This window comes from Megascapheus bottae, chromosome 7 (assembly GCF_031878675.1).
Source record: "Megascapheus bottae isolate mThoBot1 chromosome 7, mThoBot2.hap1, whole genome shotgun sequence".
NCBI lineage: Eukaryota > Metazoa > Chordata > Mammalia > Rodentia > Geomyidae > Megascapheus > Megascapheus bottae.
The window spans coordinates 71,924,704-71,936,466 of NC_143515.1; the positions used below are offsets into that span (position 1 = coordinate 71,924,704).

Here is an 11,763-nt window from a genome sequence, read left to right on the forward strand (position 1 = left end):
CTGAAGAGCCAGCCTTTCCAGTGCATGTTCACTGATCTCCAATGTCACTTGCCCCTTTCCCTAGCTCTTCACCTGAGAGACTACGAGGACATCATCCCTGCGGTGGAGATCTACTCTTTGTTAGCACTCTGTGCCTGTGCTTGCAGAGCTTTTGGCACCTGTTCGAAAGCTTTTATTAAACTTGAGTCTTTAGACAATCTCACTGCAGAACAGAAGCAGCAATATGAAGACCTTGCTTTGGAAATCTTCACTAAACATATTCCAAAAGATAACAGAAAATCTGAATTGAATAGCATTCTTGAAGGGTAAGCTAATTATCATTGTATCTGAATTTACTTTAGTAGCTTAGATTTCTTTATGTACAATATATAATATAAATTAGACACTAAATTTTACAGTAATTTTTCCTTTTCATATATTTTTATTGTAATTAATAGAGGTGTTAGTTATATTCGCCAGACACACATTGATACTCCTTTACATGTTTTTGTCCCCATTTCCCTCCCCTCTCCCCTCGTCTTATTTTCCCCCTTTCCCTTTCCTATTTCAAATAAACAAATAAACTTATATACAATATACCAGATAACAAGGTAAGATACTATAACAATATGAAAATAACCAAGGGACAACAAAAGAGATGAGAAATAACAGTACATTAAGAACAACAATCATACCTTATATAGCTCTTGTTTCCAAATCCTGGAAGTCCTTTCATTTAGCCTCATCCTATATAGCCTTATGTATCTAGGTTTTGAGCTATTGTAATCCTCTGCTAGGAGAGTCCAAGGTTTGTACTAATTATTACAAATGAGGGAAACCTTTGAGCCATTGTTCCTTTGTGTCTGGCTTACTTCACTTAATGTGATTTTTTCTAAGCCTTTCCATTTCCTTACAAATGGGGTGATATTGTATAGTAATTTTCTTAAAATTATAGTTTTTTAATTTAATGTTTCAAATGTATTGACTTTTTTTAATTATAAGTTTTGGTAAAAAAAAAAAAAACTTTTGGGAGGGCTGGGAGTTTGGTCTAGTGGTAGAGTGCTTGCCTAGCATGCACAAAGACTGGCTTCAATTCCTTGGCACCACATTCATAGAAAAAAGCCAGAAGGGTTGCTGAGGTTCAAGTGGTAGAGCTCTAGCCTTGAGAAAGTCCAAGGACTGGTGGTCAGGTCGTGAGCTCAAGCCCAGGAATGGCAAAAAAAAACCAAACCCAAAAACAATTTTTGGGATAAAAATGTTTTGTTTAAATTTATCTTGGATTTTTCCCCTTGAATTTGTAAGTATATTAAATAAGGGTAGACAAATTGGAAATATTAGCATATAATTAGGGTATAATTAATTACTTTTTCTCTTGCTTTCATAGGGGTGAAGGTAAATTACCAACATGCATTGCCACAGGAAGCCCAATCATTGAATATCAGTTCTGGATGTGTAAAGTCTGTAAACACTATGTTCTCGCTCAGGAAATCAGTAACTACAACTTCTGTCCCTTATGCCATAGTCCAGTGGATTAAAGATGAACTATATGTAATTGCACAATATATGTTGTTTCATCTGTATATCTAATAATGTTAATTTCCATGAGTTTTATATGAAAATGCCTCCATCCTATGGTTGTATTTTTTACAGAAAATATAAAAAAATAGAACTGTGAAATGGATGTGAACTTTATTTTAATCTATCAATTATTTATGTATGTTGCTTATATGATACTATGGAAATACTGCAGATAAATATTTTTATCACAATGTCAAGGGAAGTGGGAGTAAAGGAGGCATGGGAGTGGGATGATTGAGTTTAGAGTGTGAAGCAACTATAGTGTGAAGTGAGCTCCAGTTTAGCTATATTGAAGTAAGAATCAACTGTTTTCTATGTGCTATTTTCAGAAGTGAAATGACATTTTAAGGCATTTTTAAGAAACTGAGTTGTTTCATTTTTTTCCCCATCTCCAGAAAAGGCATTTGGCATTTACTCTTTTTTATTGTACAGAAAGCTTTGGGCTCTGCTTATGAAATAAAAGTTTCCATAGAAACAACCATTTTGTTACAGTGCTCTTTGAAACATTGTCACAGATGCATCCTTCATTTAATGGTGTCTTGTTCTGTGTTGTGATTTTTTTTTGACACACACCTGTTCTGATTTATTATTATTAGAAGAGGAAAGTGCTGGTGGCAGGAGTTTGGCCTAGTGGTAGAGTGCTTGCCTGGCATGCATGAAAACCTGGGTTTGATTCCTCCCATACCATATACATAGAAAAAGCTGGAAGTGGTGCTGTGGCTCTAGTAGTAGTGCTCCAGCCTTAACAAGCCCAAGAACAGTGCTCAGGCTCTGAGTTCAAACTCTAGGACTAGAAAAAAAAAAAAGGAAAATGCCATCAGTAAAGGATACTTTACCCCTTTATATAGCTAATATTTTCTGTGAACTCACATGCTCCCATTTTGTGACAAAGACTATTTCATAGAGATTTTCTTAAATTTGGCTGATATTTATTGAGTCAATAAATCATACTACAACTAGTAGTTTCTAATAGTTAATTCACTTCCCTCCATGTCCTATTTAATAATTAATTGTGCACAATTAAGCCCTGTTGCAGAGTTAGAATGAGTTAGAAGAGGCTTAGAGCCTAGAGGCATTTAGGAAAGAGTATCAGTGATTAATGAAAGAAAACTGGGGTCTTTGAAGTCTGCCCGTGTTCATTTATCGGGTAGGAAATTGTCTTGGTACATCGATAGGATTCCAGTACATTGCCAAGCAAGCTGTCTGCAGCAGAAAGGCCTACAAACCAAGTGCGTGTCATTTCTTACACTGGCTTGCTTAAAAAACTGTGTTGTAGCCTTTCACTTACCTGACTTCTGCTGGCGCGAACGCATGTACGTGTGTGTGTGTGTGTGTGTGTGCGTGTGTGCCAGAGAGAAGGAAAAACGTGTAATTGAGCCTATGAAGACTCTGACGTCGTTTTCTTGTTTTTCTTTTCTGATGGCAACGTGCTTGCATCGTGTGGGAAGTAAAATAGAAGTGCGGGACCTGGAGAGGTCGAGTGGGCCGCGCAGTGACACAGCTCTCACCCTTTCCCTCGACTAGACCCGCGGAGGCCGCCGCCCCGCGCAGGGTCTGCAGCGCCGAAGGAAACCGCTCCACCAGTGACCCGGGAGCAGTGCCGGGCGCCCCGGAAGGAAGCTCCGGTCAGCTCCCGGCACCGTGGGCAACGGAGGCCACGCCCACCAGGACCCGCCGCCGTGCCGGCTCCTGCCGAGAAGCCAGGCGGAGGGAGGGGGAAGAGGAAGGCGCGGCCCACCCGCTGCCTCGCGAGCAAACGGGTGCGCTTCCGCGAGTGCAAATGTAATTCCGGGGTGCGGAGGAGGACCTGCGGTGCCGCCCTTAGTCTCAAGTCACTTCCCCTCCCGTACCGCGAGCCAGGCTCTCGACGGCGATGGCAGGCCGGCCGGAGCACGGAGCCCGCACAGCGCTTTCCCTGGCCCAGGCCCACTTCGACAGAGGCGAGTTCACTGAGGCCGAAGCCTTGTACTCGGCCTACATCCTCCAGTGCGCGCCCGCGGCCTCCGCCATCGGCGAGTGTAGTGGGAGGTAACTATCGCGAGACGTGGTTACGCGGCGCGGGGGGGCGTGGCGCGGGGGGGCGTGGCGTGGCGGCGCGGGGGGGCGTGGCGCGGGGGCGTGGCGGCGTCTCTAGTGCCAGGCCATTACCTTGTTTTGTTTTTGTTTTATTTTTTATTGTAGAGGGGTTACAGTTACATTCGCCAGACAGAGAGTACATCACTTCTCACACATTGACACCCCCTCTCATGTTTTTGCCCACATTTCCCTTTCCCCACCCCTTCCAGTCATCTTGTTTCCCCCCTCCCTTTTCTATTTCAAATAAGCAAATAAACGTATGCACAGTATACCAGGTAACAAAGTCATATACAGGAACAATATGAACTTAAGCAAAGGGCCACAAAAGAGAAGAGAAATAACACAATACATTAAGAACAACAGTCACACAAGGTAAAGTTCTTGTTTCCATATCGTAGAGATCCTTTCATTTAGTCTCATCCTGTATGACCTTCTGTACCTAGGTTTTGAGCTATTGTAATCCTCTGCTGTTACAAAGAACACTTAAAGTATGGTGAAAGTAGTATAATGAGCCTCTAGGTACTCAGCACTCGGCTTAAGCATGATCTGCCCACCCAGACCTCGGATTCCTGTAGGGATGGATGCTTCACAGTGCTTTTGCAGAGGTTGAGCATTCTTTCAAAGACATGACCACAGTACCATTCGTGTCCCAGAATTGTTTAATGTCCAATATCCAGTGTTAGAACTTTTCTGATTTGCCAATAAAAGTGCTTTGTTGTTATTTCAGTTTGTTGATTGACCAATAAGTGTTTAATATTATTGTCTGCTCAGTTGAATTTTGGACTACATTCTCTTTGGGTTTTTTTGTGTTTAAATTTTTTTTTTTTAAATTACTTTTTGCCAAGTCTGGGGCATGATCTCAGGGCCTGACACTGTCCTTGGGCTTTCCTCAAGGCTAGTGCTCTACCACTTGAGCCACACCGCTTTCTGGCTGTTTCTGTGTAAGTGGTACTGTGAATCGAACCTAGGTCTTCCTGAATGCTAGGCAAGCACTCTGCCACTAGGCCACACTCCTGGCCCTTGGATTGATTGAGTGATTGTTGTTGTTGTTGGTCATGAGGCTTGAACTCAGGGCCTGGACATTGTACCTGAGCATTAGGATGGTACTACCTCCCTTCCTTCTTGCCTCCTCCCAAAAAACAAAGCCATTAATAACTATAGGAAACTTGATTTTCTATCTGGTTCCAAGCTCTAAGAATAGACTTAGTAAGTTTAAAAAGGTACTCAGCAGGACTAGATATGTGGATACAGTCTTGTCTTACTATTTTCCCTCTTTTATATATCCCACCCTAAGAGCTCAAGTATCTATAGCAATTTTACCTTTTGTAGGAGAGAAAATCTGCCCTGGCTTCGTGGGGTTCACTGCACCCTCATTTTCTCGGCCACAGATCTGGGACTTTTTCTCAGCCTCAGTTTCTCATTTGTAAAATCAGTATCCTTCTTGGAACTCATTGATTGAAAGTGAATTCTATCCAACTTCCTTTTTTTCCCCCTAAATCTTTTTTTTTTCTAGGTATTATCATTCATTTTTATTTTATTACTTTAATCAAGGAAAAAAATTCTTTTTTTTTTTTGATGAAATGAGTTTGTTGTGGATGTGGGTTGTAGCCCAGACCCTCTTTTGCGATTATTTCTTTTTTTTTTATTGTAATTAGTAAAAGGGTTACATGATATTTGCCAGATAGAAGGTGCATTAATTCACATACATTGATACCCTTTCACATGTCTTGGTACCCATTACCCTCCCCCCCACACCTCCCACCCGTCTTGGTTTTCCCCCCTTCCCTATCAAATTTCAAATAACCAAATACAAATAAATTCAATATATCAGATAACAAAGTGAGATACTATAACAATATGAGATAACCAAGGGACAGCAAAGGAGATGAGAGATAACATAGTACATTTGCCAGTCCTGGGCTTAAGCTCAGTGCCTGAGTACTGTCCTTGGATTTTTTCAAGGCTAGAGCTCCACCACTTGAACCTCAGCATCACTTCTGGCTTTTTTCTATATAAGTGGTATCAAGGAATTGAACCCGGGGCCTTCGTGCATGCTAGGCAAGCACTCTACCACTAGGCCAAACTCCTGGTCCCCTAAATTATTGTTTAAATGATTCTCTTGAATAATTTTGAAACAGGGCAATGCAATTTTTGAACGCCTTTTGCTTTGGATAGTTTATTATATTTTCTTTTTAATAGCCAAAGGTGCAATTTTAGCCATAACCTATTTTTCACATATTTTGGCTTGGCCAAAGCTAGTAAATGTTAAACTACAATACAGGAAATACTATGTTTTCAAAAACTCTTAATATTCCAAAAATGATTAGCTTTAATTACTAGCTTATTTCCTAAAAAAAGATTGTGGAGAAATAAAATTACTTCATGAAATGTAGGGTTTTAGAGTTTGTTGGAATGAGATCTAACTTTGAATCTAACATTCTGTCATCCTCTGAAAATATAAAAAATTTATAGCAAAGCTTTGAAGGCTCAAATATAATGACTAAAGTTTTACTGAAATCCCAAGGCTACATTTTTGTTCAAACTGCACTGGGCAGCCATCAGTGGTGTAGTGGTAGAGAGTTGAAAGGCATGCGCCCTCTTGTGGTGGTATCCATAAGTATCCTGGAAGCTGACAAATTTAGATGATTGCTTCTGCAGGCAGCAGTAGTCACAGCCCTCGTTCGAGTTCTCAAGGATCTGAATGTTAGGGAAAGCAGTCATCTAGTTTCTAAGAAGTCTTCTTGTGCTATGAGAGTCTAACAAAGCAAAGAGATAAACTGAGCTGGCACCTTCTCTAGTTTAAATGTAATAATCTCATTGCAGTAGAAGAAAGGAACAGAATGTTTCCAACTCAAAGCTGAGCTCTCTCTGTAGAGATTTGCCTTGCAGCAGTCAAGGGGTGGGGGCTGGACTGGGGAGGCTTAGAGCTGCTGAGCCTCCAGACCCCGCCTGGGAGGATCTGCTCACTGCTAGGACTGGGCACCTCCAGAACCCATACTGTTGGGACCTTAGAAGTGGGCTGGAGCCCAGCCTCCCAGCGGGAAGACAAACTAGTATGGGCTGGGGATAAAGGAGGATTGCCGCCTGGGCTGGGAGGGAAGGAACCTCTGTGCCAGAGGTCATTTCTTAGTCATGAGTGTGTTTGTTGAATTGTCACCTATGGTTAACTTGCATTTCTTGATCGGAAAATGACACCAGATCTCATTGCTTTAAAGTTTGAGAGTCAAGTTGAGAACTCACTTTTAATACACTCTTAGCACACTGGAACTTTTGGCTGCCTTTCCTCCCTTTCTCAGCAAGCATCTAATCATCTTCTCTGCCCTAGAGCTGTGTGCTTCAAAATGTGGAATGATCCCCTTAGTATTATCTTCAGCAAAGCATGGTGGCAGTGAACGGGGGCTTTGAATGCTCAAACTCATATGCTTTTCATATGAATATTGTTTCTACCATAACTCCACAAAAGGATGATAACAAGGTTAAATACAGATTCATTTCAGTTCTCTATCTGCTAGTTGTTATTTTTCAGCTTGGTTTTTCAGAGCATGTTATAAGCTACGAAGTTTGACAATTCCCAGAAGAGAATGAGAGTGAAAACGAGGGGAATTTGTAACGCAGTGTTTTTATTTTTTATTTTATTCTTAATGTTTCAGACAACTTGTATTTCAAGAGGGGAAACAGGGAAATGAGGGCCGGGTGAGATGGGGGTGGGGGAAGGGAGTCGTAGAGATCTTCAGGTCTGCAGCAGGGGCAGCTGCCCTCCACAGCCGGCATAACGCAATGTTTTTAATGTGAACTTTTATGTTTAAAGCAAATGCTGCCCTGAGGATTTGGCTACTGCATATAACAACAGGGGGCAAATCAAGTACTTCAGGGTTGAGTTTTACGAAGCCATGGATGACTACACAGCGGCCATAGGAGTCCAACCCAATTTTGAAGTTCCCTATTACAACAGAGGGTTGATACTCTATAGACTGGGTAAGAAGGGGTTTTTTTTTGGTAATTTAATTTTTTGCTCCCCCCCTTCCCACCAACTGTTCTGTTTTTTCTAAACTATCAACAGCTATGAAAAAGAGTAATCATCAAATTTTAAAGTAATGTGAAATTTAGGTGTATAGCTTAGAACAAAGGAAGCATACCTGAATGTACTTTAGGGCTTTTGTTAGGCAGTGTAGATCACAGTGGCGCACTGGGGTGGGAATTGGGGTAACGCAGGAGTGGGGTGACCCTATTACTTGTGTCTGTACAAAATGAGGGTAATGCTGACAGTACCTGTGACACTTTCCTGAGTGAACAGCTTTGGAGACACAGGCGACACTGGATTAAAGAGACGGTGGATGCTATTCCTTATTAAAATGAAAACAAAATCCAGCTATTTCTCAATTGTACTGAAACTGTGTAAACAAGTTCGTTGAAGTTTTATGATGCTACTCCTCTACTAACTTGTATAAAGAAACTCATAGCTGATTTTATTTACTTAAAGTTTGTTTTTTTCTATGCTGAGGATGAAACCCAGAATCTTACCTATGCTAGGCAGTTGCTTTGCCACACTGTAGCCCTCCAGAGTTAAATTTAGGTATAAACTTAGTTGTTCTGTAATCACACAGGAAATTATTTTGATATACTTATCTCTGCATCATTATTAAAAGGAAAAAGCTTCCTTCATAGGGGTGTTTGAATGTTTGCAAATCTAAAAGTATGTGTATTTAAACTTTGTTGTGAGTAATATATTAGATACTTAGATTTTCTCTCTCTCCTTTTTTTTTTTTTGGTGTTGTCACAGGATATTTCGATGATGCTTTGAAAGATTTTAAGAAGGTATTAGACTTAAATCCTGGATTTCAAGATGCTGCTTTGAGCTTAAAACAGACTATCCTAGACAAAGAAGAAAAACAAAGAAGAATTGGAAATAGTTATTGAAATTTTTAACTTAATTGAAATGTTAACTCACAGTTCTATACCTACAGATGATTGGCTCAGATTTTAAGTAAGTATTGAGCTGCTTTGTTTTCTATTTAAGATGAAGGAATTAATGAACTAATTGTTAATTTCAGGTTTAGAAATTATGTCAAATAGATGTGCGTTTTACAAAGTATAAATTATTAATGTATAAATATATGTATTTACAGTAAATTACCTCAAGTAATGTGTAATATTTTCTCCAATAAATCTTTTTCATTTTTCTACCTTATTTCCAACTTTAAAATTTTTGATCTACAGTTTAAAGTATAGTACAATCAAGACCTATAGATTAATCAGTTAGCATTATGAAATATTTTCTTTTTATCTGTATTTAAAAATATAACTTGTTGTTGAGCCATTTGAGAATAAAATACAGCCATCACATATCCCCCTTAAATATTTCAGCCCACATCTTTCAAAAATAGACACACCCCTTTATAGCTACCATACCATGAAAACTTTTAATAAAATTAGCAATTCTATAATCTCTTCCATTCGAGTCCGTATTCAAAATTTCTAGTTATTTCCAGAAAGTGTCGATGTTAATTTGTGAGTCTGTATAGCCAGCCAGGTTTTGTTGAGTCGTGTCATTCTGACATTTACCCGTGTTCTCACAGTACTTCCTCTGAGAGTTTCATGCAGTTGGGTTAGAGAGACAGAACTCTCAGACTTAAAAATAAACACATGTCCTTCAGGAGAAAGAATTTAACCCGTACTTGGTTTTCTCGAGAAGGTATTGGTCGTCGTTTTCTGTCTCTCCGTAATAATGGTCTTTGTTGCCACAGTCAGCAGTGGCTGGATATTTCTTATAAGCCAAGCACTGTTTTGGTGCTTTATACTGAGGGTGTGAGGGTGGACAGGGAGGTGCAGAATGGACAAAAACATAGAAATGGGAAACTTAAGCTTTGTTTTATTTGGGTGCTGCCAACAAATGATTGCGCTCTGAGTTTTAAGAACTGGGAAGAGCATGGGGAGAAAGAAGGCCAAAGCCAACATGTCCCATCTATGTCTTATGGTTGTGGCTTGGCTTTCAAAGTGACAGACCCTTCTCTGGAGCTCTCCTAACCTGGTTTATGACCGCCGTGGGAAGGCTGTTGTGGAGTGGAAAGGATACCCCTCGGGAGAGAGGAAAAAAGGTGTTTGCCTGGTATCTCCAGAGGAGGTACCCTACCCAGACTACAGTTGCAGTCACCATTAGCTTAGGGGTCCTTTGAGTGAACATGGTCTCTGGAAGCAGATAAAGCATGTGGCCTGCTTGCAGTTCACAAATCACAGCTGAAAAACCAGCCAGAATGTGAGCTTGTCATAAGTAAAGGAATAGAAAGAGAAAACTAAGTTTGGTAGCCAGAAACACAAAGTCCCTTATGTTTCTAGAATCATCCACATTTTCTAATATGATTTATCTGTGATAAGTAAAGGAATAGAAAGAGAAAACTAAGTTTGGTAGCCAGAAACACAAAGTCCCTTATGTTTCTAGAATCATCCACATTTTCTAATATGATTTATCTGTTTGTTGGATATATCTTTTAAAAGGATTTATAGAGTTGTATGGAAGCAAAAAATCCCCCCCCCCCTTTTTTTTTGCCAGTCTTAGGCTTGGGCTCAGGGCCTGAGCACTGTCCTTGGGTTTTCTCAAGGCTAGATCTCTACCACTTGAGCCACAGTACCATTTCTGGCTTTTTTTCTATGTATGTGGTACCGAGGAATTGAACCTGGGTCTTCATGCATGCTAGGCAAGCACTCTACCACTAAGCCAAACTCGCAGCCCCCAAATATCCCTTTTAAGAAATCTTTTTTTGTTTTTTTTTTGTGTGCAATAGCTTTAGGTCTTTGGGGAGCTTTAAAAATCATTTTGTTCAGAGAATTAAATAAATAATATTTAAACAGCTTTATTTTCTTTTGGCTCATCTTTTCTCTTAACTTTTGGCTGGCAGCAGATATAATATGAAAGTAAAACTTGTTAAAATTTTAATTTTATTTGCTTGTTTCATTATTCAAAAATTTTTCATTTCTGTGAAAAAAAAATCACCAAAGTTTAGTGACCAGACACTAATCTTCCTCTTGTTACTAGAATTAGTAAAGAATAATGCATTTACTCCATTTATCTTCTTCAAGCATTACATTCAGATTCCAAGTTTCTTGGCTAACTCATACCCTTGATGTTTGCCTTCAAGATATTCTTTTATTTTCTATTGTTCTTCTGGCCTACATTTCATTTTTTTTTTGTTTTTTCCTTTATCTACTAGAAAAGTACCCAAACTGTATTGTCTTCTCATTTTATTTTCCTCTGTAAAATCAAAGCAGAAAAGAGTTTTGCTTTGTTACAAGAATTATCTTTTACCAAGTATAGTAAAATGGAATGAATGGACTGAAGTTACTTTTTGAATTTAGAAAGTTATTCTAAACTCAGAAGCATGGGGCTATTTGTCTTCTTCGGAAACTCTGGAACTGAATGAGGCCCACAGACTGAGTTTGTGGTAGCAAACTACAGTGCAGCTGGTAGAAAAGCAAACTCAGCTTACAAGTTATCGCCATTATCTACTGGCTCTTCTCTGAATATTTCCTGATTTTCTGGCCTTCTCTGGCACCTCTACTCTAAGCCGTCTTGATCTTCTGCCATTACAGGTCATTCATGTATCTTTCTCCACAGTGTAATAATGTAGTTTATTCCCACCAATCAGAAGATATCCATTCACCATTTATACTGACTCTTGTCTCAGGGTCTACATCTTTGCAGTCTAGTCACCTTAAGAATTTAAATCAAGATTTTAGGCAATTAAATGTCTTATATTTAATGACTCCAGTTTGTCCCTGAAAATAATAAAAAAATCTTTATGATAATTTTGCTCAGCTCTCAAGAATTCCATTTTATCTCACAATATCCAGACATAGATACTCTCACAGATAGAAAAGTCAATTGAACCATAAAAACAAATGTCTCTAATGACAATTGGAAGTAAGCAAGTCTGGGAAGTGGAGGTATAACTCAAATAGTAGAGTGCTAGCCTTGAGAAAAAAAGCCAAGCAGATGTGAGGCCCTGCATTCAAGCTCCAGTACTGGCAACAACAGTAAAAGTAAAGTCAGCAGTCAGCTGTTACAGTATGAATGTTTACTGGTTTCTTTCTTTTTTTTTTTTTTTTCTTTTTGCCAGTCCTGGGCTTGAGCTCAGG

At 39.5% G+C, this 11,763-nt stretch overlaps 2 protein-coding genes across 3 annotated transcripts in view; both read left to right on the forward strand.

The window, feature by feature from the left end:
• Positions 1-2,044, forward strand: part of Wdr35 (WD repeat domain 35) — a 46,771-nt gene extending 44,727 nt beyond the window's left edge. For both annotated transcript variants that reach the window (XM_090337404.1, XM_090337405.1), the window contains 2 exons: positions 65-305; positions 1,364-2,044. In XM_090337404.1, the coding sequence (XP_090193530.1) occupies positions 65-305; positions 1,364-1,514 (392 nt within the window). In that variant the 3' untranslated portion in view covers positions 1,515-2,044. The remainder of the gene's footprint in view (positions 1-64; positions 306-1,363) is intronic.
• Positions 2,045-3,339: 1,295 nt separating this feature from the next.
• Positions 3,340-8,823, forward strand: Ttc32 (tetratricopeptide repeat domain 32). The gene is made up of 3 exons (XM_090337406.1): positions 3,340-3,585; positions 7,442-7,608; positions 8,414-8,823. The coding sequence occupies exons 1-3, from the start codon at positions 3,431-3,433 to the stop codon at positions 8,548-8,550; spliced, it is 459 nt and encodes a 152-aa protein (XP_090193532.1). The 5' UTR covers positions 3,340-3,430; the 3' UTR covers positions 8,551-8,823.
• Positions 8,824-11,763: the final 2,940 nt, after the last annotated feature.